Here is a 26,663-nt window from a genome sequence, read left to right as displayed (position 1 = left end):
GAGCTTGCTAGAAAAATACATTTATAAGATCTTGAATTCTTTCTCAAGTGCCTTCTTGGGGGAATGCACTATAAAAGGTGCTGCTGATTTAATGCATCTGACTGTAAAGTGCCTTCTGATGTTGATCACAGTAAAAGGCATTTTGTAAAGATGGATTTTATTATGTTTAGATGACTTTCTGACAGTACACTTTGATAGATGAACAAAATCATGATAATCGATTACATAAGGACCAAGGAATGCCCATTTGCCAGCCAGACTAAAAAATGAAAATGATATTTCCAAAAGAATTGTTAACTTGTTAGCTCCTTCTATGTATGCTTTTATCCTGCTGTATACCATCTGGTATTTAATCTTATATAAAATGAGCGCTAAGACAGTGTGACTTTCTACCACTTACTGATCAGCAGGAAAGGCCACAAGTAAGCAGGTTCAGCTTCTACCTCACAGTGTAACATAATGTAATACAAAATACAAACTGGTAAAGATTTGAGTGCAGGTGTCCTTCTTGTCCAGAGTCTGATTTCATGAAATGATTTGTAACAATGCACATTTCAAAAGTTGCTCTAAAGCATTTGGATTGAGTGCATTGGGAAGAGCAGCCCATCTTGATTTCTGGATTATAGCCACTGAAGATTTTCATGGCAAAGATATAAAAAAAATAAGTTTAAAGGCAAGGGTTGACTCGTTTCAGAGTAGTGGAGTGATCCACTGAGTATCAATATCAGAGTACAGCTTTATAATTTGGACACTAGAAGAGGCAGATGTGGAGCCCAATATGGAAATCCAGTCATATGAACACATTTGCTAAAAAAATTATTGCTCTCTGGTAAAGATGGAGGTGCTCCATGGCAGGCCAAGTTTTATCCAAGAGACGTGACAGAGCCAGAGAGTGCAGATGTGAGAGTGACAAGCAGGGATGAGAACTTCAACAGTTGTCAATTTTGTTTCCACATATGGGTCATGATATGATAATAAAGCAAATTTACTACCTACAGTATATTAAGCATCAGATTTACAATATGATACAAGATTCCCTTTTATTAGAATAAAGTTAAATTTGAAATCATATCTTTATGGGTAAAAATACTGAATTATAACACTGAATTGTTTACTAAACTTTTATGTACAAAGGAAATTGTAAAGTTTTGCATGCTCCTCCTTTGTTTTTATCACTTTAACATTTTTTCGTTTGCTCATTGGGCAATGCGGCTACTTGGAACAGATCTGCAGGTGACAGCGGCACAATGTGGCCATTCTGTAGGTAGGATACACATGAACACTGCAGTCAGAAATAATGAGCAATTTAAGCTGAAGTGTTTTGTATACAATAATCGTCTGTGTGCTTAAAAGGAAGACATTTTACCCAAAGTGCAGAAAAACAAACTTCAAGGGATCCTGCCAGCTTTGGGGTTAGACAGTCCTAGTTTGTAAGAGTACTTGATGTTCATCAGAAGCATTTTCTTCTTCTAACACTGAAAATTCAAAATGTGCCAAAACAGTTAACTGAAATGTGGGCCAGAGCATTTTACGTCATGATCACTACAACCATGCTATCCTTAGCAGTTTGCCCTTGGGAATGTGATAGCAATGCATTTTGTTACAAGTGTCTTTACATGTAGGAACACAAAAGCAATATATTTGTTGTGGAAGTACCAACAGAAAAAATGAATTTTAAATTTCCCTTAAATAGTACAAAAAATCAACATTTATCAACGATGTATTACAATGAAAAAAGTATTTCAGTACTCCACTACCTGTATATTGTACACCCGATTCTCTACCAGGGGTGGGCAAAGTCAGTCCTGGAGGGCCACAGTGGCTGCAGGTTTTTGTTCCAACCCAGTTTCTTAATTAAAAAAACAATCCTTGTCAATTATTTAATTTCATGGCTTGTTAGTGCTTCAACCCTGCCATGTCAGGTCATTCACATACAGTATCATAGATTTCTGTTTTTCCTTTCTAAGGATATCATGCAGAAGATTTGAAGTCTAAAACAGATTAGTAATTCTCAGTCCTTCACTTTTTTCTCTTCACTTTCCGTCCAAGTATTTAATTAAACCAAATAGTGCACGATAAACACACACAGGTGTAAATGGAAACAAGCGAAATGCAGAACTGCTGGTTTCTTTTGTCATTTGCATCTGATTGCTAATAGGGGGTAATTAAAAACCAAGAATACAGCTGTTTAAAACTAAAATAAGCAATAAGGGTTCAAAATCTTAACGAGTGAGACAACTAATATGAAGCAGAAGTGTCTTATTTAGCAATTTGGTTGGAACAAAAACCTGCAGCCACTGTGGCCCTCCAGGAATGACTTTGCCCACCCCTGTGTCTAGTCAGAAGCACCTAATTCAAGTTCTCAAAGTAAATACGAGTTACTCTGGTAGAGTATACATTAGCTATAAGGTAAAACAATCATTTGTGATCACCAAGCCTATCAAACCAGGAAGCGCTTTATAGAGTCACTAGCCAACCCGCGGCATAGCATATGCTGCATAATTATTTATTGATGGGTGAACACTTCCTGAAAGACACAGTTGTCCAAATGGGGTGGGTTTGAGGATACGACTGTAATTGAATGAAAAAATGGAACTCAGGAGAGAGCAACATACAATTTTCCGTGACTGAAAACTGGTTTTGGAAGATACAGGCATATCTTGTTGAAAGTTTGTCCTTGCACCTTATTAATTGGCATTGCAAAGGCCAATCTAACAGGAAATTGTCTGCGTGTAAAAGTAAAAGGCAAATTTGAATCTGAAGGGGTCAGGGAAATCTGGGGAATATGGACAGTTTGTGAGGTAGGAACTGCGATTGTTTTACACCCCAGTACATTGCGGTGAATGCTGAGAACAGTCAGTCTAATGCCTTTAGAGAGACTTTTTGCTGGCATGAAGTTTCTGAGAAGCATGACGACTGAACTAATTTTAAGTTTGACTTTTTGCGGAGGCATGCCAGTGGAAGTAATGGCTGCCCGGAGGGTCATGGGAATAACGCCGCCGGATTGCCAGTCGGCATCGTTTATGGTCGGAACTACGATAGTATGTGATCTTCTTCGAACCTCCAACTTTCGTTCTTGATTAATGAAAACATTCTTGGCAAATGCTTTCGCTGTCACACGAATTGTTGGCTCTGTAGTGCGTGTGCCATGGTTGGCTGCTTAGTGAATTGTTGGTGGGCGGGGCTCAGTCTTGCGTGCATCTTGCTTGCCATGGACTTAGTGAATTATATATATAGATTATAAGGTCATGGCTGCCACATATAATAAATAAAGTGGAAATCTGTTTTATGATTTACTGTCAGAACAAGGGGGACAAAATCACAAAATCCATGATTAAATAGTCACAGAAATATACTTTTAATACAGTAATTAAAGAATATATTTTTAAAAAGGAAGTAGAACCAAAAAATTAAAAATAAAATAAGTTACATAAGACAAAATAGCAAGAAACAAATCCTTAAATATAGTAGTAAATAAGCAAAAATTAATAAAACAGAACAATAAATAATAAAGGGGGTTAGAATTGGAAAATACAGAGAAACTAATTTATTCTCATTCTCTGTCTCTCTCTGCCGATTTAACCATTTTCTGGACTCAACCAGGTTGGCCAGTTGCCCCCCCATATTTTAGAAGTATGGTAGCAGATGTTTTTATGACTGGGTACCCTTCTTGAGACCGACCTTCTTTATTATATTTTTATGGTATGCAAGACAAGATGGTTCTGACTCCATATCACAGGGGTATAAGCAATTAAACGTAAATACTGAAATTTATAACAATGTTAAGAAGAATTAAAGTTCCAAAACCAACATAAAAAAGCCCAAAACTGGAATTCAAAACCAGGTAATCCTAAACAAAACAAACAAACAAAAAAAAAAACATAGAGCACAGAAAGGGTGGCAAAAAATACAGTAGCTAGTTAATACTACAGCAAAAGCTGAGAATCTTCTATAGTCCTTTCAGGTAGCTATAGCCCTGATGCCTAACAACCACAGCACCTGAGTCCTAATTGCAAATTAATTGTAGCCCTGCAGACAGACACAATTTAGGGTAAGCAACCACAAATATAAAACAAAATGGGAAATACTTTGAAAAGGGGGTGGGGATAGCAAAGATAAAAAAAAACAATGGTTTCAGACAGTGTTGCATTGCAGCAGTCTGGAATAAGCATTTAGTCGGTAATGTAATGGATGTGTATATTCTACCATTTTTCATCCATCCATCCATTTTCCAACCCGCTGAATCCAAACACAGGGTCACGGGGGTCTGCTAGAGCCAATCCCAGCCAACACAGGGCACAAGGCAGGAACCAATCCCAGGCAGGGTGCCAACCCACCGCAGTCTACCATTTTTCAACATGGGATTTTGGAGCCTAGTGAGCATGAAGGACTACTTTATTTTGAAAGTAGGCTTAAAGTGGAATGATGTATATACAATCCTACACCAGCAGCCATACCACCTGTACTACAGAATAGGTAATCCGCCTGAAGCTATGCATGTTTGGGTCCAGCCAGTACATGGATGGGAGAACATCTAGGAATACTATGGGGTGCTGATAGAAGATGTGTTGGTGATGCCAACTGGGTGAGGATTGTTTAACTTTAGGAATGAGGGTATATACCTCTCTGGGTTTGTACCCATTCCCCCACCTGCCTGAAGGCAAGGTGATTTCATTCTCCACCAACATGTTAGTTTCCCTTGTGTTTGTTTTGAATGGAGTTGTGAGGTTTTTTTTTACAGTGGCTGGAGTGCCAATCCTGTCACCAACCCCGAGATTTTTAATGCAATTTGGAGGGATGGATGAAGGTTATTGTCATACCCAGGACGGAGCAATTGCAGGTAGCACAGCTGTGCTTGGGTCCTAATTTGGGACCCTGACGTGGTTTGTCATGTGGTGGGTGTGGCAACACGCTACATCAGTGCATGCTCCTAACCACTCTCTCACCATCTGCTCTGTCTATAAATTTGGACAGGCCTCTGCCTGGGATGTTAGGGTTAGGGTGAGACATACTGTAAAACCAAGGTCCAGACCCCTGGGCATGTTTCCCGATGTCCTGGGTAAATTGTCCATCTTGGGCTACTCTATTCTGGCCCCCTAATCATCCCCTGTCTCTTATTGGCTAACTATCTCTTACCTCTTCACCACTTAGTATCTAATGTATGGTGAGACTACTGGCAGCAAGGATGCCTGCCATCACATCATCTTGTGATGGTTGAAGCAGACTCTCAATGTCTATACAAAGTGTTTCAAGTAGATCAGAAAAGTGTTATATAAATGAAATTAATTATTATTACATTTTTACTTATAAATACCTTTTCAACTTTTTGTTGTTTAGAATGACTTCCAAACAACTGTCCAGGCTGAAACCAGTCATGATCTGTCACATTTAGAGCCACTGGGGTCCATTTCAAAGAAAGCTTTGACTTTTGAACTGTAGATCCATTGTTTTGCTCCCGGTCACACAGCTCTGCTATTCATCTCAATTGTCCTGGACAGCAGAAGGAGGCAGTAAACAGCTGGCACTTTGATGCCAAACTGAGCCATCCAGTGACAATGGCTTCTTAATAATCAAATACTGTGATTTTGATAACCCCCATGCTGCCTGAAGAACACCATCAGCCTTTGTTTTCCGCCATTTTCCATGCAGTGATGGGAACAAGTCAGGCGATACTCTTGACTGCCAGATCTTGGGACTGATTGGACAGCCACCCTCACAGAAATAAGAGTTTCAAAACTTCTTTGAGAATGAATATTTTTCATTGCACATTTACATTTTTATAAAAAGATAACTTAAAGTTTTCATTTTTATCATTACTTTCTTCTATTGAACCTTTCATCAGTTGCTGCTGGTGTTGTGGCATGAGAGAGGACATGAGCATGTATCCTCAAAATATATTCATAAGCAGTGATGCTGAATCTTCCACACTGTCTCATCTGCAGCATGAAGTATATGGTATTATCAAATCAAATCAGAATCTTTATCGTCATTGTAGCAATGAGACATTGTACAACAAAATTTTAGGTGCAATTTTCCAGTGCAAAAAAAAAAGTAAAAAACACAATTACTCAAATTAAAACTAAAATAAAAAGGGAATAAAATAAGTAGCAAAATAGTCCATAACAGTAGAACATAACAGAATGTTTTCCACTGATACATACATTATATTGCACTTGTCCCATAACCAATGTTAACTTAGAGCTGTATTGTAAACATGAGAGTGTATTGTATTGTAAACATGAAGGTGCACTAGATCAGGTTGACCACTTAGCAGCATTCAGCATGGTGATGGCTGAAGGACAGAAACTGTTTCTCAGTCTATTTGTTGTAGTTTTTATGGATCTGAAAGAGCGTTCAAACAATGCATTTCCTGGGTGTGAATGTTCCTGAAGAACTTTCTTGACGTTCCTGAGGCAACAGGAACTATGTAGTTCTTCAAGTGAGGGAAGATGACAGCCGACTATCTGCTTGGCGACCTTAATGACCCTGTGGAGCTCTTTTTTTTCTGTGCTACTGTGTAATTGGAGAACCACGCACAGAGACAGTAGACCAGGATACTCTCTACTGTGCAGCGGTAAAAGGACACCAGCAGTTTCTCAGGGATGTTGTTCTTCCTGAGCACCCTCAGGAAGTAATCTCTTTTGGGCCTTCTTCATTACCTCAGCAGTGTGTGTCAAGTCCTCCCTAATGGTGACTCCCAAGAAGCAGAAGTCTGAGACCCTCTCCACACAGTCCCCTTTGATGATGAGTGGCTGGATGTTGTTTGCCTTCTTCCTGAAGTCCACGATGAGCTCCTTGGTCTTGGCTGTTGTGATATAGGCGCTTGGTTGGCGCCGACCCGACACAGACTGACACCAGAGGCACAGGCAAAATAAACAAAAGATTTATTTTTCTTCACCTGTGGGGCATGTCTTCCCCGTGAACCCCACAGGCACAACACAGTTCCAAATCATAAATAAAACACCAAACCACACTCTTCTTTCTTCCACTCCTCCCAGGGCAGCTTCGTCATCCTTTCCCGACTACCTGGCACCCTGAATAGTGCAGGCAGGCTCCTCATATAGCCCACCCAGAAGTGCTGCAGGTGCTCGTTGACCTATTTCTAGCTGCACTTCCGGATGTGGCTGCACTCCTGCTCAAACGGGCTCGTTAAGCCTTGCAGCTCCCCCGGGCAGTGGCCACGGAACCCAACAGGGATGAGCTCCACTGTTCCACCATTGTGGCCCTGATGCAACCCAGGGGGACTGCCACCAAGTGTTCCGGGGGACGTAGCGTGCTTTCCATGGCTGCTCCCCCGGATCCAGTGTCGTAGGTGCATCCTGGCCGGGCATGGACCCCGGGCGTCCTCCACACTATATTTAGGAGCAAGTTGTTATTCCTACACCACGTTTCCAGCCACTCCACCTCATCCCTGTAGGTGGACTCATCCCCCCCAGAGATGAGCCCTACTACCGTGGTATCGTCAGCAAACTTAACAATGATGTTACTGTAGAGGGAAGGAATGCAATCATGGGTGTAGAGGGTATAGAGCAGGGGGCTCAGCACACAGCCCTGTGGGGAGCCAGTGCTGTGGCTGATGAGTGTGGAGAAGTAGGGGCCCACTCTAACCCTCTGAGTGCGATCACTCAGGAAGTCCTTGATCCAAAGGAAAGTGGACTGTGGAAGTCCTATGTCTGACAGTTTGGTCACCAGACTGTGGGGTAAGATGGTCTTAAAAGCAGAGCTGAAGTCTATGAAGAGCAGCCATGCTTAGCTCCCCTGCTGCTCCAGATGGGACAAAACAGCATGGAGAACAGTGGCTACAGCATCCTCTGTAGACCTGTTTGCTCTGTAGGCAAACTGGTGCGGATCAGGCATGGGAGGAATGAATGACATGATGTGGTTCCTGATGAGCTTCTCGAAGCACTTCATAACCACAGGGGTCAGTGCAACTGGCCTGTAGTCATTAAGACTAGTGATAGTCTGTTTCTTGGCCAGAGACACTATGACAGAGGATTTCAGGCAGGATGGCACAGTGGACTGAGACAGAGACTGGTTGAATATCCTGGTGAAGACCCCAGCCAGTTGGTATTAGCATATTAGCATAAAGGTATATATTAGCATCCATGTGCTATACTTTGCCTGTAATGTTGACTTGATAGCATTTCCAGAAATTTCCCTGCAAGTGGTTGGAGTTATTTATATTTATTCTTTTGATTTACATGCAGCATTAGCAGATGATGTCGTCAAATTAATACATGAAGAATCTCGGTATGATAGTATTTCAAAACTGCTCTCCAGAATGTTGCACACAAATTACGCTGCTCCAAGAAAGGGAAATACCCTGCAGTTCCCTCTTGAATTGATGGTAGCATTAAAAAGTTGCCAGGTGATCGGTTATCAAACAATGCATGAAGAAATTGTAACCTATGATGTTAGAAATGTCAAAAGTCGTCTGCCATTTGATACCCAAAAAGTTAAAATTATGACAGGTGGTCAGCTAATACTTAGATGCCTCTTTTACCAGTTCACTTTCTATCTATTAGCAGTTTGTTGCACTTGCCTACTTGGAATGCACTCCCATAATATTGTATCAATTACTTGTACTTGAAATCAAAAAGTGAGCCTCAAAGATGCTGCAGAAAATGGGTGCACAGTGCTCCCACCTGAAGGGCACAACTGGTACCACAGGCTTAATCACACAGGAAGATTCTTATTTGCCTTTCAATATGTTGTTCAGGGCCCAAATCTGCAGGCCAAACTGCACCCTGTCACAACATGAGGTGCCATGTCACTTATGACGTGCCCAAACTCGCCACCACTGACCAGTCTCCGTATTTACTCCTCCTTTCGTTTGTTGCTTTTGTCTGCGTTTCTCAGCTTCCTTCCTCTGCCGCACACATGCTTGTGTGTATTACTTCTGTTTAGGCGGTTGCTCGGTTATGCTTTACTTTTTTTTTTTCCTTCATTGACTTGCAGGAAGTTGAAAGACATGCTGTTGATCTACAAGATATACACAAAAAGCAGTTGCTTCCTGACCTGCTTTGCACTGCCGCCAGTCAAAACAGAATTAATTTGACAGGTCTTTTTTATGGCACTTTAACTTTTGTCCTAAAAGTTAATTAATTAACTTCTTTGTTAAACTATTATTTGTCTCTTCTGGTGTATTATGTATGTTATAAAGTGTTATAAAATGTTGAGAAGTAGCATATTTTTGACCCATTTCTATTTTCTTGTTTTTCAAGTTATAATTTTTCATTTACCCTGAATATGTTTTCTTGAAAAATATTGTTACTAAATTCCAAATTATATTATTTGGTCAATTCCTAAGTTTTGTTGTAATCTTTATTTTTTTTAACCAAGTCTGTGTATGGGCTTCTATTTTTTGGTCAATGAAAATTATTTTTTGCTTTCACAATCCTATTTTTGTATTGTTTCACTTTAAATTGTAGCTAGGGTCTTATTTTTTGGCTGAATTCCCAATCGTATTTTTGCTCATGTTGTGTTTTTTATTGTACTGTGACTTTTTCAAAATATTTTTGCATTCGGAATGGTAATGGTATTTATTGGTTTCTCTTGTATTTTACTGAATAGAATATATTATGCTTGTTTTATTTTTTGCTGTATTCTAATCATTTAGCCAATCGTGACATTAAAGATTATTTTGTTGTGATATAATTGTATTTTTTGCTCAGTATCAAATTACATGTTTTGAACAATTATAATAATAATAATAATAATACATTTTATTTAATAGGTGCCTTTCTTAGCACTCAAGGTCACCTTACAATAAAATTAAACAACATTAGTAAAATAAAAACAAGAGAATGATAAATCACAAAGCAATAATTAGCAAACAAGCAAAGATAACAGGGAGTAACAGTGCAGAATTCACAATTGGTATGCCAGCTTGAAAAGATAAGTTTTGAGGGTAGTTTTAAACTGTGTTATTGAATCGAGCTGACATATATGAGAGGGAAGAGAATTCCAGAGTTGAGGAGCACTATGAGAGACGCTCGAGCTCCCATAGAACAGAGTTTGATGTGTGGTACAGAAAGTAGGGCTGCAGATGAAGATCTGAGTGAGTGAGAAGGAGTGTAAGTCTGGAGGAGATCAGTGAGATTGTGGAGAGCTTTAAATGTTAAGAGCAGTATTTAGTATTGTATTCTGTAGTTAACAGGGAGCCAGTGAAGTTGAGAGAGAATCGGTGTAATATGTTCAGTGGATTTAGAACAGCAGGTTATTATCCTGGCAGCAGAATTTTGAAGAAGTTGTAAGCGATGGATAAGTTTTTGTGGGATGCCAGATAGAATAGCATTACAGTAATCCATACGTGAGGTGACTGGGGCATTAACCAATACTTCAGTACTGTGTTGCATACGAACAGGACAAAGTCTAGAAATGTTTCGGAGATGGAAGAAGGCAGTCCGAGAAATGTTACTTATATGGGAAGAAAAAGAGAGAGTACTGTCAAGAATAACGCCCAGGCTCTTAACTTGGGAAGAGATGTTTGTGTTAATATTGTTAAAATAGAAGAACCTTAGCAAGTGTAAATGTCAGAGCCAATGAGGAGAACCTCAGTTTTATTGCTGTTTAGTTGGAGAAAATTGTGAGTCATCAATGTCTTTATGTCTTGGAGACATGCCATAAGAGCATCTGCAGGGAAAACAGAAGTGGATTTAGTGGATAGATATAGCTGTGTGTCATCAGCGTAACAATGAAACTTAATACCATGGTGCCAGAAGATATTACCTATTGGGAAGATATAAATGAGAAAAAGAAGTGGCCCTAAAACAAAACCCTGCGGAATTCCCTGAGTAACGACTGCGTTCTCCGATATAAAGTCCTTTATTTGAACAAATTGCTTCCTATCAGTGAGGTAGGAGGAAAACCACTGGAAGACAAGGCCACAGACTCCAAAACTAGCTAGACGTTTCAAAAGTATCTGGTGAGATATGGTGTCAAATACAGAGCGGAGGCTGAGAAGCACAAGAACTGATAAAAGTCCTGTGTCAGCTGCCCGGAGAAGATCATTTGTGATTTTTGACCAGGGCAGTTTCTTTGCTGTGTTTAGGGCGAAATCCAGATTGAAACTGTTCAAAAAGGTTATTTTTTGAAGGATGGGACTGGAGTTGGGAGGCAACTATCATTTCGAGAACTTTAGATATAAATGGAACATTTGAAATAGGCCAATAATTGTTAAGGATATTTGGGTCTAAACCTGTTTTTTTCAGAATTGGGGTAATTGAAGCTGTTTTTAGTGAGAGGGGGGACTGTGCCTGTAGTAAGGGAAGAGTTAATTATAGTAGTTATCATGGGAGAAATATGTGACAGACAAGACTTAACAAAGCTTGTAGGTATTGGATCTAATTGGCATGTGGAAGAATTGGATTTTGTTATAAGCTCTGAGATATTATTTTTATAATTTATTATTATATTATAATTATTTATTATAATTATACATTTCTGCTGTATTCAGAAACATTATTTTGGCTCAGATAAATTTTTGCCCATTTATGAATTTTGTTCCATTCATAATTAAATTTTTAAGCAATATTCAATTTTTTTTAGCACTTTTCAAATATGTTTTGGGCCATCCACAAGTTTTTGCTAAGCACAAAGTCATATTTTGACCAGTTATTAATTGCATTGTATGTTATCAATTTTCATTCATATTACTCAGTTGACTTATTGTCGTGAAGGTATCAGTAATGAATGTTCAAAAATAATCCTTTTTTTTCAAAACAATCCCAAATATTTCAAAAGCGTTATATGTTATTATGGGTGTGATTTATAAATGATACAGACTGATCAAAGACTAGAATTGATAATACTTTATTTAAAACCTTGGTGTTGGGGGGGGGATGGACGATAGTTAGAAAGTGTAAAGAAATCTCATAGACCACAAAAAAGGTCTGGGGTAGCCACCCCATATACTTGCAAATTAATGAAAAAGATGAAATCAAACATGTCTTTTCAGACCAAGCTCAGTACAGTGCTTAAGCAAGTTTAAAAAAATGGCATTTATATATGATGTTGGCAGGAAGTGATGTCAGAAGTGCTGGGACCAGAAGTGAGGTCATGAGCGTCAGGCAGGACTTCTTCTGATGGTCTGCAGAGGAGGAAAGAAAGAAAGAAAGAATGTGTCATCTGACATCGCCAAACCCTGGTCCAGTGGATAGTCACACTTATTTGGGCCCATAAACTGTCTCGTAATTGCACATGTGTGACAATAGAAAGAAAGAAATGAAAGACACTATAAAATGGAAATAGATATATGGATCTACATGAAGAACTTCCATTATGTAGTGCCTTTCATATCTATCTATCTATCTATCTATCTATCTATCTATCTATCTATCTATCTATCTATCTATCTATCTATCTATCTATCTATCTATCTATCTATCTATCACAAGTTATATATTAGCAAATTATTGTTTATGAGGCCAGGCTTTATTTATTTCTGCTTTATGTGTGCACTGGTTACCACCTTGTATTCACCTTCAATTTTTGTGAGATAACATGCTTGAAGATTACTCAGTTGATTCAAAAAAACCAAATAAAAGATTTGACTTTGATGCCTGGCAAGTGGACTAAGTCAGGTATTGGTAATAGCAAACTCTTGGGAAGAAATTGCATAAAAAAGGTTCCCAGTCCGTCTTTATTGATTTTACAGTTGTATAGCACCATTTATACCATCATAATGTGTAACATGAGTAGACAAGATGAAATAATAAGGGGGTATTGCTGATATCCCCCCGTCTCGCTGGAGTCTCCCATCTATGACTCTCGCAAGTGATCCATAATCTGCAGGAAAGCAGTCCCTGCTCCCATATGTATCATGTTGCACAACACCAGTCCAAAAAAATGATTAGCAAGTTATTTAATTATATATGTCTTCACAGACAGGACATTCCTGCCCACGTAATCCATACAGTGAAGTATTTAATTATATAGCTTTGTGTTTTTTGTTTCCGTTTCTTTGGATGACCACAACTGACATACACTCGGAATGAATGTTTCAAGCCTAGGATGTCTGGTATTGACCTGTACACTCTTGGATCAATAATATAGTCACCCTTCACATGATGTTGGCTGCTTCTCTTGTGTTCTTTGACATAAAGCCCTCCATTATCTCAAGCACTTCCTGTTCTCTCCTCCTGGCTGCCATGATCCTTAGCTAAACTTCAACTCTCTTCCGTCTTTACTAATCTCTCTTTTTTTGTGAAAGTAAAAGGTTTTATTACGTTTCAAACTAATGACATGAGAATGAGCTGAATATTTGGTCAGAGAGATACCTGATGTGATAGTATTCTCTTATTTCTAGCTCACTCACACACATGACCTCTGGGTGAGTAAAATCGTTGCCTGTTTGTTTTATTTTTGTAGTCTGGTAACTGACAGCTTCAAACAAAATGTAAGCACTTGTGCAGATTGCCTTGAGCCAAACACAGGTTGCGTGTGGGACAAGACATCATTAAGAAGAAGAAAGAAACTGAACAAAAGCAAGAAATAGGTTGTAATCTAGCAAATCCCCTCTAAACAGTTCATTATGAGGTGCTGGCAAATCCCCAACCTCCGATTTTTTTCCAGACACATTTATCGCACCATGTTAGTTAAATCCCAGCAGTTCATTCATTGCACTACTGGTGTGCCACACAGAAATCACACCCTGCCAAGATGTCACCTGTTCCTCCATCTTCTGCATGCATAAGGCAAGCCAGCAGGTAGACGTCGAGGTGCCAACAGCTCCCTGTAGTAGGAATGGTGGGTGCATTCAACAGTGAAGTATTTCTAAGTATGTGTTTGTTTGATTTTTATTCAGCTGTGAGACGGAGCTTTCAAATATGATTTAGTATAATAATGTGCCGTATTACTGTTTGATTTAGTAAGTGGTGCACAGCACTGCATATTATAAATGCTTTCAAAAACTGTACCTCTGACTTGTCTGGTAATGTTGTACTGCCTTGAATTACTCTCACAGTACACAGCCTCATTTTTCTAGGTTGCCTTGAATAATTGCATCTTGTAAATAAGATATATTGTTGACAAGTAGTCGGTTCTGTTTGAAAATGCAGATTATTTTGGCTTATTGAGTGTCTATTTTATGGGTGTGCCTGTAGGCCGTGATGAACAGTAAAAGAACACACGTGGCATCCAGTGTCAAGGCGTACGTACTTGCCGAGTTATTTAACACTCCCACCAGATATCCGCTCCCTGAGGTTTCAGAGCTGGCAACATTTGTCGGGAGCTTTACTTATTTGTTTTGTTTTCCTGCTCAAGGTACACTGCCACCACATGCCTTTCCTATCTGGTGTAGCATCACCACACTTTCTGTGAGGATGGTGTGTGCTTGTTGAGCATTCCCATGAAGGTTCCCTGCCTATACTTGGCATGATCATGCTGGCATGTGATATTGCAGCAAATGGTGTTTAAAAGGGACAGATCTGTGGCAGCTTTTTCCTGATCTTTCTTGAATGTGCTAGACATGTTCTTCATTGAATGTTCCTGAAGGGCCATGTTTCCTTATCACTTACTTACTGTTTACTCTACATTTCGTCCTTATTTTTTAATATGACAGTTAGGGTAAGGCCCAGCACCAGCTTTGTGGTGATAAACGGTTGAAAAGTGTCTGTTGAATCACTGTGTAGAGGATCGATTAGCTTTTCCTTGGTGAGATTCACAGCCAAGGCTTGGCTCTCCTCCAGTTACAACTTTGTTTTTGTGCCACCTGATTCCAGACAAATGCAAGAAGCAGTGCATTTAGTATCAGAGTTTTAGGCTAAAGCACCATAAATGATGTCCTTATAGAGGTGAGGGGTGCTCACAAGGTTCTGACTTTTGTGCATTGCTCTCTGTATAGTTTGGTTTTTTATACATGACATAAGATGGAAGTTAGGTAGTTTTATCTTGGCATGATTTCAGGCAAACATTTTTCCTCTTGTTCTATTGTAAGCCTCACAGCGTCTGGTTTGATAATGGGTTTGTATATAAGCTAACTGAGTATGGAAATATGGTAAATGGAACGTGTTGACAATGCATACTCATAATTTCAGTCAAATAACCAGAAGTTAGTTAGGATATAGCAGGCTGGATAATGGATGGATGGATAAACAGAAGTTCCAGAGACAATTGGTGTTTCTAAAATCCCTGCATATTTGTATTAGACTGTGTGAATTATGAAAAGGAATGAATGATTTTTTTTTGTTTTCAGAGAAATTCGTACCAAACTCTGAGGATTTCTAAAAAAAAAAAAAAAAATAATAATAATAATAATTAAAATTTTGGTTTTATTTTTGAAAAGCAGAGCATTACAACACCATACTACCCAATCAAATAAATTAGAACAGAACAGAACATAATGATTTGCTTTAAAGTCAATCCTGAGAAAACAAGAGGAAGATAGCAAGACACGGGAGAAAAAGAAACTCCCTCCCATGATAAAAGAGAAAAAAGAAGAGATACAAAAGCAGAAGAATCTTATCTAACTTTTAAATATAGTAGAACAATTAATAGCATAAGAGAGTCAATCACAGGCATAGCATGCTTATTCTAAAATTATATCGTTTTTTTCTGTGTTTTAAAAGTATTTGGCCATATCCTTTTAGAGAGAATTAGATTTTTTTACTAATTTGTGATAATAGAGAACATCACTTCCCCACTGAGTTATAGAGGGTGTGGTTGGGATTCTTCCAGTTAAGTAAGTGAAGGACACATGTTAGTAGTGTGGATGTGTACTTGTAGCCTATTACAATCGATTTCTCCCTACGCACTTCATTGCTGTCTAGGGCTACACCAAATATTGTGGTTCATGTATTTGGAGTGATTGTGACTTAGAAGTACGTACAGATTTTTGTCCAAAATGACTTTAATTTAGTGCCTTCCCAGAACATATGGCCTACTGATGCAGTGCTTACAGGTTGCGTCTTTCCAATATACATTTTAGACAATCTTAATTGAGATACATATGAATGATGGAAGATTGGAATGCTTGGCATATACAGATCTAGAGTTGAGTTCCACTCCTTTTCTGAGATGCTAATTGAAAGGTCCCTTTTTTCACTTTAAATAATTTTATTTTGCTGCTTCCGGTATTATGTTTTACTAACTTTTTACACAGGAATTGCAAGTTCAGTTTCAAAAATATTGTTCAGTGAAATACTATAACTGTGCAAATTAAGAGATGATTATTCCATTTTTGCGTGACAAAATTCTCTGCAGATGAACTGCAAAACTGACCGGTTTAATTCTTTATTTTTGTTTTTCCCTGCAGCTCTTTGATCGTGTGAGAGAGGACCATCCTGATTTCCACAAGAAGATCATACCTGTCAGTAGCGAGCTCACCCAGCCCAACCTGGCCATCAGTCCGAAGGATGTAGAGATGCTGACTTCCTGCATCAATATAGTGTTCCATTGTGCAGCAACAATACGCTTTGATGAGCCCCTGAAGTAAGAATCTCACTTTTGTACCTTTGCGTCTGCAAGAAAAGAAAAGGGAATGTGTTGTAGACAATGTCTCCTAGTTAACAGTATGCAATCCTGTATTTATAGATGGCACTACGGTGATACTTTTCAATTCTTTATCCTTATATGAACTAATACACTGTCATCATACTGTAAGTGAACAGCATGAGAACACGCACAGCACCTGCTACAAAGTATTTTTATTATTTTATTTATTCTTTATTTTATTTTAATTTTATTTTTTATATTTTACTTTTACCAATAGTCCATTGAAGTCTTTCAATGCAAGCATATAATCTGATGTTACAGAAAGTTTTTTCTCTTACATCAGGTTATGTTTATTTTGAACACATGCAATGTGCTCTCTGCACACAACACAACACACATTTATATGTCTAATAAGGCTTTTTCGGAGACTTTTCAGCTGAAGTTGCTCTTTGTCAGACCAGGTTAATGAGACCACCCCTGATCTTTGTAGTTCAAAATCACTGCCCCTTCTTTGAGTTCCACCTTCATGTGGCGTTGGATTGGTTTAGAAATGTGTCCGTCATGGTCGTCTCCAGATGTATGATATGTCTGGCTTCAGCGAGACTAAGCTGTAACCTGAATGTCCCCTTAAAACAGACCCTGTAAGGTTCATGCTATAGTCGCACATTCAACACCATCTTTGTAAACTGAAATTATTTAATTCGGGTCTCCATGGTGAGTCAGTTTGTGAGCTTGATATTTTATGCAAGTGACTTTATCATAGTGGAAATTATTCAGATTACTTTAGTGTATACTATAACTGTCTTCACATTTCTTATATATACTGGTAAGTGTAGTGCTCCATTCAGTGAGCCAGTGGTGTGGACAGAATTTGTAATCTGGCATGCCACTTTTAAATATGGTGCATTATTAAAGCTGATGCCATCCAACAAGGCATGTAGCTTAAAGCTAATAAATCTGTGTGTTCTTTTAGTATTGCAAGTTCAGAAAATGAAGATTGATGGCCGGATTTTTTTATTTTATTTTAAACTACATTGAAATATGCTTTTGGGGATCGTTGCCACTCCTGCTTTTTTAAACAACCCAAATGAAAAGTGACAAGCCTGTCCTGTGCCTCCTTGTTCCCCACAGAGCTCAGCTCAATGGCTGCATTTTCTGATGAAACCACGGCAGACTCTTCACAAGACATCTGCCAGTGTTATTTTGACGTTTTCTGTTAGTTTTTTATTTTATTTTATTTTATTTTAGCCTCAAAGAATGCTCTATAACCATAAATTGAATCGAACTGGGATTTATATCTCAGCCCCATGGCTGTAGGCAGACTGGAAATGTGACAAGGAATACTTACACTTTTTTTTTGTAATCCTACACTTTCATGCAAGTTTTTCTCTCCAGTTTCTTGGTAAGACGGATATTGTCTTTAAAAAGTGGAAGATGTATAAGTTAATTTAACAAGTAATTAAAATTATTTCACAATTAAAAAAGCAGATAAGCTTGCCTGACAGTGCAATTATACCCCCTACTGAGCTGCTGCTGTGTAACATTTCTCTCTGACATGCGCTCAGGGTGAGAAGCTGTTTTCTTTCCTATTTAATGAATGTTTCCACAGTCCCTTGTAGAAATGTGCCTGCTTGTTCTACGAGTTTCATTACAGAAGCATCTTAGCATCAGTTACTTGAACTGCTGCTCTTCAAAAATTACTAGACTTTATTTTTTTTTTCCTCAATACTTTTCTAGGTGCGTTTTGAGCTTTATAGTGTCAAAACACGGCACAAGTCACATGTTACCCACAATGTGCTTTTGAAGATCTGCAGAATTAACCCACACCGTATGATTTTGAGAAAGTCTTTTAACTTGTATTTAAACTAAAGAAATATGTGAATAGTAGTTTGGATGAAAGTAATGGCTAATCAGCTAATTAAATGACAAAGATGCTGTTGCTTAGGGTTTGCCATTTCCCATGTTCATCACACAACTCCTTCTTTTTCTCCTTGTTCCATTCCATGATGTTATTCCTTCCATTATTACTCACTCACCATCCATCGGCTCTGTTGAAGTTTGAGTTGGTGACAAGCGGAGTAGATCAGCCTAGACTTTTCTTTCCTCATAATCTCCAGCACATCCTGGGTAATTCCTTTGTGCTTCCATGCTAACTGAGATATACAATAAGCCCTGCAAGTGCTGTATGTCTAAAGTCCCCTCCCAGTAAGCCTATGGGGCATTCACAGTCAATCGCCATCACACTTCAGTTCCTCCTGTTAATTCAGAGAAGCAGCAGCCTTCTCCAAGGTCTTTTTGCATTGTTTAGCTCCACATCCTGTCATGATGCATTTCAGGAAGATATACCTACAGCCACCTCCTTTTAATGGCGCATATTAAACACTGGGGACAACCCTGTCCTGACACACAGTGTGTTAGTATGCTGCTTGACTTTCTAGGATCAAGATTATATAGTCGTTCTCAAACTTGACTGTACGTACTTCTGATAGTTTTGATCTTAAGGCACTTGAGCTTCTTTTGTTGGTGGTGTTTGGGGGGGGGGGTCTGGTTTCTTTTCTGTTTTTCTTGGGGCCTTTATGCTCTGGCAATTTCTCCTGGTTTGAGCTTTAATAATAATAATTCTTCACATTTATATTGCGCTTTTCTCACTGCTCAAACTGCTTTACATACTGAATTGGGAGTCACTTCAACCCCCACTAATATGCAGCATCCACCTGGATGATGCACCAGCAGTCATTTTGCACCAGTACGTTCACCACACATTAGCTGTGAGGTGGTGAAGGGGTGAAAGATCCATCCATTCATCCATCCATCCAGCTATATCCTAACTACAGGGTAACGGCGGTCTGCTGGAGCCAATCCCAGCCAACACAGGGCGCAAGGCAGGAAACAAACCCCGGGCAGGGCGCCAGCCCACCTCAGGGCGCGCTCACACACACACACACCAAGCACACAAGGGAATCGCCAATGCACCTAACCTGCATGTCTTTGGACTGTGGGAGGAAACCCGAGCTCCTGGAGGAAACCCATGCAGTGGGAGAACATGCAAACTCCACACAGGGAGGACCCGGGAAGCAAACCCGGGTCTCCTTACTGTGAGGCAGCAGCGCTACCACTGCGCCACTGTGCCGCCGGGGTGAAATATAGTTAGTAAATTAGAGATAGTATCATTAGGGGGATAGAATTGCCTGAAGAAGGGGCCTGAGTTGCCTCAAAAGCTTGCATATTGTAATCTTTTTAGTTAGCCAATAAAAGGTGTTATTTTGCTTGGCTTTTCTCTAGGCTGTGGTGGGAAATTTAGCCAGGACTTTGGCTTTCCACTATTAACGGGTAGACCCTGCAGCTGTTTACTCAAGAGAAGGGTAGCATTTTTCCAGGGAGTTTTTTTTTCTGTGGAAAAACTTAATTAAGATTATTAAACTTTTTTGCACAAAGAAACTGGCTGGGAAAAGGAGAGGCAGTGTGAGAGAATACTGACTTGTGTCATCTGTCAGTGAACTTCACTGAATCCCAAAGGATCAGGTTTTGTTAACGGACTGCTTGATGCATTTAAAGGTCTCATTGTTTCACTTAATGAGCTTCCTTTAGTTAGAAGTCAATTGCTACGATTCGATTTAGGGCATGGTGTTAGCACGCAGCATTCTACTGAAAATGTGACTCAAGTGGCTGCAGGCAGCGGTTCATTTACGTAGAAGAGCTTTCCATTTAATTCTTGCTTTCAGGTGTTTGTGAATATATTTCATTTTTTAACAGAATGTTTTATTGTTCAGTGTATTCAGGAACTATTCAGAAGCACTTACACAATATATTATGTGTACATTTAAATGCACTGAAATTTTTATATATATATATATATAAGCGCCACATTCTCAGCATAGTGCTATTGTTTGTTGCACAATAAAATGTTTGAGTATTTTGTGTGAAATGTGAATTAAGCAAAAAGACACTTTGGTGCAGGTTGTTTTAGAGTGAACACCGTCCCCTGGTGTTTTTCACTAGCATTTCTATATGCAGTATTTGCAGGTTGATTGACTTGCTGGCTCACACTGGAGGATGAAGTGACCTCGGTAAGGTTTTGTGGTTGCAGTTTCATCCTGTAATTTTTGATGATGTAGAGATGATGAAGGGTGATGTTATACTTAAAAATACTTAAAACAATTGAGATGCAATCCCAAGAAAGGGCAGAACTGAGGGGAGTAGGTACATTTTTTTCAAGTTTTATTTCATACTTTTGAACATATCACTTGAGCTGCAGCTTTTTTTACCAGTTATGTTTTTGCCAAATCCTGCCAGAGATCTAAAATAGAGAAGTAGCTATCAGAATGAAAGCTTGATTCAACCTTTTTGAGATATATTTGCACAAACTGAGCTAGAATGAACATGCAGGTTGTGTCTTCTTTTTTAATTTTACAACAACAACAACAACAACATTTATTTATATAGCACATTTTCATACAAAAAGTAGCTCAAAGTGCTTTACATAATGAAGAAAAGAAGAATAAAAGACAAATAAGAAATTAAAATAAGACAACCTTAGTTAACATAAAAAGGACTAAGGTCCGATGGCCAGGGTGGACAGAAAAAACAAAAAAAAACTCCAGAAGGCTGGAGAAAAAAATAAAATCTGTAGGGGTTCCAGGCCACGAGACCGCCCAGTCCCCTTTGGGCATTCTACCTAACATAAATGAAATAGTCCTCTTTGTAGTTAGGGTTCTCACGGAGTCACTTGATGCTGATGGTTATACAGACTTCTGGCTTTTAATCCATCCATCATTGTTGGAACATCATGGTGCTTTGGGTAGATGGTGGTGGCACAAGCCACCACCAATAGGACACCGGAAAAGGAAACAGAAGAGAGAGTAGGGGTTAGTACAAATTTTGAATGAATAGTTATTATAATGAATTGGATATACAGAGTGTCAGGATTAAATTACAGTGAAGTTATGAGAAGGCCATGTTAAAGTAATGTGTTTTCAGTAGTTTTTTAAAGTGCTCCACTGTATTAGCCTGGCGAATTCCTACTGGCAGGCTATTCCAGATTTTAGGTGCATAACAGCAGAAGGCCGCCTCACCACTTCTTTTAAGTTTTGCTCTTGGAATTCTAAGGAGACACTCAGTTGCGGATCTGAGGTTGCGATTTGGAATATAAGGTGTCAGACATTCCGATATATAAGACGGGGCGAGATTATTTAAAGCTTTATAAACCATAAGCAGAATTTTAAAGTCAATTCTGAATGACACAGGTAACCAGTGTAGTGACATCAAAACTGGAGAAATGTGTTCGGATTTTCTTTTCCTGGTAAGGATTCTAGCAGCTGCATTCTGCACTAATTGCAAACGATTGATGTCTTTTTTGGGTAGTCCTGAGAGGAGTGCATTACAGTAATCTAGCCGACTAAAGACAAACGCATGAACTAATTTCTCTGCATCTTTCGATGATATAAGAGATCTAACTTTTGCTATGTTCCTTAGGTGAAAAAATGCTGTCCTAGTGATCTTATTAATATGCGATTTAAAATTCAGATTACAATCAACGGTTACCCCTAAGCTTTTTACCTCCGATTTGACTTTTAATCCTAATGCATCCAGTTTATTTCTAATAGCCTCATTGTATCCATTATTGCCAATCACTAAGATTTCGGTTTTTTCTTTATTTAATTTGAGAAAGTTACTATTCATCCATTCTGAGATACAGGTTAGACATTGTGTTAGCGAATCAAGAGATTTGGGGTCATCAGGTGCTATTGATAAATACAGCTGTGTGTCATCAGCATAGCTGTGGTAGCTCACGTTATGTCCCGAGATAATCTGACCTAGTGGAAGCATGTAGATTGAGAAGAGCAGCGGACCCAGGATAGAGCCTTGTGGAACACCATATAGAATATCATGTGTCTTTGAGTTATAATTACCACAACTAACAAAGAATTTTCTCCCTGCCAGGTAGGATTCAAACCAATTTAAGACACTGCCAGAGAGGCCCACCCATTGACTAAGGCGATTCTTAAGAATATTATGATCAATGGTGTCAAATGTGGCACTCAGATCTAAGAGGATGAGAACAGATAAATGGCCTCTGTCTGCATTTACCCGCAAGTCATTTACTACTTTAACGAGTGCAGTTTCTGTGCTGTGATTTGTTCTAAAACCTGACTGAAATTTATCAAGAATAGCATGTTTATTGAGGTGCTCATTTAACTGCATAATGACTGCCTTCTCTAGAATTTTACTTAAGAAAGGCAGGTTAGAGATGGGTCTATAATTTTCAAGAGCAGAGGGGTCGAGATTATTTTTCTTAAGTAGGGGTTTAATTACCGCAGTCTTAAGACAGTCTGGGAAGACCCCCGTATCTAATGACAAATTTACTATGTCACTGAGCAAATGCTTAGTATTGGTAATGTAAATGTTCCATTAGTCCTGTTCAGTGGACTCCTCTACACTCCAGACATCTACTGTAATCTTTTAACATCAATTTAAACAAGAGAAACAAGTGTGTACTTGAAAGCGCACCAAATATCAGTAACCACTGGCTTCATTAATGTTCTATTGTTGCACCTACAACAACAACAGCAAAGTTTATTTATATAGCATGTTTTCATACAAATGATGTAGCTCAAAGTGCTTTACAATATGAAGAAAGAAAAAAACAAAAATAAAATTAGGCAATACTAATTAACAAAGAATAAAGTAAGGTCTGATGGCCAGGGAGGACAGAAAAACAAAAAAAAACTCCACACGGGTGGAGAAAAAAAACAAAATGAGCAGGGGATCCAGGCCACGAGACCACCCAGACCCCACTAGGCATTCTCCTTAATATAAATGATCCTCATGGTTTTTATTAGATGATGATGGTCATGTGGACCTCTGGCCTTCAATCCATCGATGTAGGGACATCACGGTGCTTTGATCAGGTGGTGGTGGCACAGATCGCCACCACAGAAAACCAGAAAGAGAACAGCAGAGAAAGTAGGGGTTAGTATGAATAAAAATGATAATTAAATGCATATACAGAATATCAGGAGAAAGCCATGTTAAAGTAGTAGCCTGGCAAATTTCTATTGGTAAGCTATTCCAGATTTTAGGTGCATAAGACCAGAAGGCCACCTCACCACTTCTTTTAAGTTTAGCTATTGGATTTATAAGCAGACACTCATTTGAAGATCTAAGATTACGGTTTGGAGTGTAAGGTGAGAGGCATTCTCAAATATGGGATGGAGCGAGATTATTTAAGGCTTTGTAAACCATAAGCAGTATCTTAAAGTCAATTCGAAATGGCACAGGTAACCAATGTAGTGACATCAGAACTGAAAAGATGTGATCAGATTTTCTTTTCCTAGTTAAGATTCTGGCAGCTACATTCTGCACTCGTTGCAATCGATTGACGTCTTTTTTTGGTAGTCCTGAGAGGAGTGCATTACGGTAATCTAGTTGACTGAAAACAAAAGTATGAACTAATTTTTCAGCATCTTGCAAAGTTATAAGAGACCTAATTTTTGCTCTATTTCTTAAGTGAAAAAATGCTGTCCTATTAATCTGACTAATATGTGATTTAAAGTTTAGGTCAGTCAATATTTACCCTCACATTCATTTCCTCTGTCTTGACTTTTAAGCCTTTTGGATCAAGTTTATTTCTAATACCCTCATTATATCCATTTTTGCCAATCACTAAGATTTCCGATTTCTCCTTCTTAGTTCTGCTTACAAACATTAGTGAAAGTATGATGATCTTCAATTCTAAAAGCCATCTCAACGAAAAATGTGTATTGTGCAAAGTGACCGATATGGTTGTCGAATTTAAACAAGTTTGTTATCTTGTTGAATTTCTTAACTCCCTCAGAACTAGTAGTCTGAGGAATTGAGATGTGTCAAGATTATATGGAGACAGACCCCACCCCACCCCCATCCATGAAATCCTGAGTTGGATTTGTGCGTCAGAGAATGTTACCTTATGCTATGTTTAGGATTATACAGATTGTATTAATGGTGTACTGTTTCATACTGCTAAAGCAAATGATTTCACAAGCAGCGTAAGGGCTAAGGGCACGTTCAGTATTCATAATGCAGATAAATATCATTCCTACTGACGTGCCCTTCGCATTTAAACAGCTGTACTTTCTTGCACATCTTGACTTTGTGATGTCCATCTGTAAAGCTCAAGGACAGCTTTTGACATTTACTAAAATAGTCTCCTTGCTTTTCTCATCTGCACCTCTAAGATATGCTACATAAGAATCTATTACTTCACTAACAGAAAATTTGCTTAAGAGCATGTGGTCTAATATTTCAAACCTATTTATAGTTGAAATTGTTAGCCCAACAGTAGATGCATTCATCTCTAGAAGCTAATACTGAAAAGTGTGACAGATGGTTGGGGCTCTTTCCTGGCCGGGAGGCCATCATAATAGATGTACACAGGGCACTGCCTCCCTCAAAGCACTAGATGGCAGCCCCCCCAAGGTTGCAGCGGCATCTCGAATCCCCACAGGGCTCCATGGGAGTTGGAGTTTGGCACAGCCCTGTTGGTTTCCGTGGGAGCCACCAAGGGAGGCTGCATAGCCCTACTTTGGGCTTTCACCACACCTGAAAGTGATTCCAGACTTCGCTAACGAGCCACCTGGAGTACTCCCAGGTGCACCATAAAAGGAGCTCCCTGCCTGAGAGTCGGGAAGAGGACGACGTCGAAGACGACTTCATCAAAGCTTGCCAGAGTAGGACTGGAGGTGGAAGGAGCAAGAGAGAAAGAAGACAAGAAAGTGCAGTGCTTATTATTATACTTGCTTGCTGGAGGGGGAACGAAGGGAAAGTGTTTCCCCCTTGAAAATAAAGCCTTGACTTGTGCTTGGTGTCTGTCTGTGTTGGGTTTAGGGTGCTGGTGTGCCTCCAGTGGCCACAAGAGATATAATTATAATAGCTATTTCAGATAACAAAGGTGGACATTTAGAAGTAAGGTAGTAATACTTACAGGTCATGGCGCCTGAGAGTGGAGACGTATTGCATATTGCTTAGCGCATGCAAGTAAGAATTTCATTGTAAGTTTTACAATATTAACCCTATGAAGTCCAGTAGTTTGCTCAAGTGTTGGAAATGAGGGAACAAATAATGTATTTAGTCTTATATCCTTATATAACCTTATAATGTCTATATAATAATATAGTGTCAATATATAATGTCTAACCTTCTATCGATTTTCACAATCCTTTTTGGAGTTAGTAGATGCTGGTGTCTTATCTTAGTAGCATTGGGCACAAGTGAGAAACCATCCTTCAAACTTCACAAAAGAAATGACTCTACTGGAATGTTGAATTCATTCACCATCTTGCCACCTATCGTATATACTCACGGATAAGTTCTCCCACAGATAAGTCGGGACTTGATTTTACTGTATAATTTCTGGTATTTTATAATGTTGGTCGTATAAGTTGAATGCGAAAAACTCACGCTATTGGTCCAAGAGATTATTATATGCTAACGGCCACCTGAGAGAGTATCCACGGAGCACACTGCCTTTTTTTTCTGTGACCAGCGTGTGCTCTTAACCCCCCTCTCTCTCTCTATTGTGCCTATGTGACCACACCGTAATACCCGAACTATTCTGAAGCACCTTTGCACTGTTTAGTGTTTTTTGTATCTCACACCCTCATTCACCTTTATTGTAACAGCACCCATTATCTACAATGGAGCGTTCGATCAGAAGAAAATATGAAGCTGGTTTTAAATTAAAAGTCGTTGAATTGGCAAAAGAAATTGGTAACTGCGCTGCTGCAACAAAGTTCGATGCATCTGAGAAACTGATGCGAGATTGGAGTAGGCAAGAAAATGTTAAAAAAAAAATAAATAAAATTAAGTGTTGCATTTTTGAACGGGCGTATAAGTCGGGGTCTGATTTTATGATCGATTTTTTTGGGTTTCAAGACCCAACTTTTATGTGAGTATATATGGTAATTTGTTTAACCCTAACTCTGAATTAATCCTAAAACAAATTGCTTTCCAATAAATGCCTGAAGTGTTATGTATGTTAATGGGTGTTTCCACATATCCATGTGACTTGCCTTCATGTACACATTATCCTGATGTGAGTATTGGGTAAGTGCAGATACAGTATACAGGGGAGTGCGCCTCATGATAGATGGCTGGAACAAGATTCAGCTTCATATGACTACTGCAAAAAGCATGTTATGACAGACAGTAAGTGAAGATGGACAGGATAAAACACAGCCCATTAGAGTCAACCT

At 39.0% G+C, this 26,663-nt stretch overlaps 1 protein-coding gene across 2 annotated transcripts in view; it reads left to right on the top strand.

Annotated features, from left to right (window-relative positions):
• si:dkey-97m3.1 (fatty acyl-CoA reductase 1) overlaps positions 1-26,663 on the top strand; it is a 316,542-nt gene that overhangs the window by 140,154 nt on the left and 149,725 nt on the right. For both annotated transcript variants that reach the window (XM_028818035.2, XM_028818027.2), the window contains exon 3: positions 16,256-16,431. In XM_028818035.2, coding sequence (XP_028673868.1) covers positions 16,256-16,431 — 176 coding nt within the window. The remainder of the gene's footprint in view (positions 1-16,255; positions 16,432-26,663) is intronic.

The sequence above is a fragment of the Erpetoichthys calabaricus genome, chromosome 1, assembly GCF_900747795.2.
Source record: "Erpetoichthys calabaricus chromosome 1, fErpCal1.3, whole genome shotgun sequence".
Classification (NCBI taxonomy): domain Eukaryota; kingdom Metazoa; phylum Chordata; class Cladistia; order Polypteriformes; family Polypteridae; genus Erpetoichthys; species Erpetoichthys calabaricus.
This window is presented reverse-complemented; position numbering and strand designations above follow the sequence as displayed.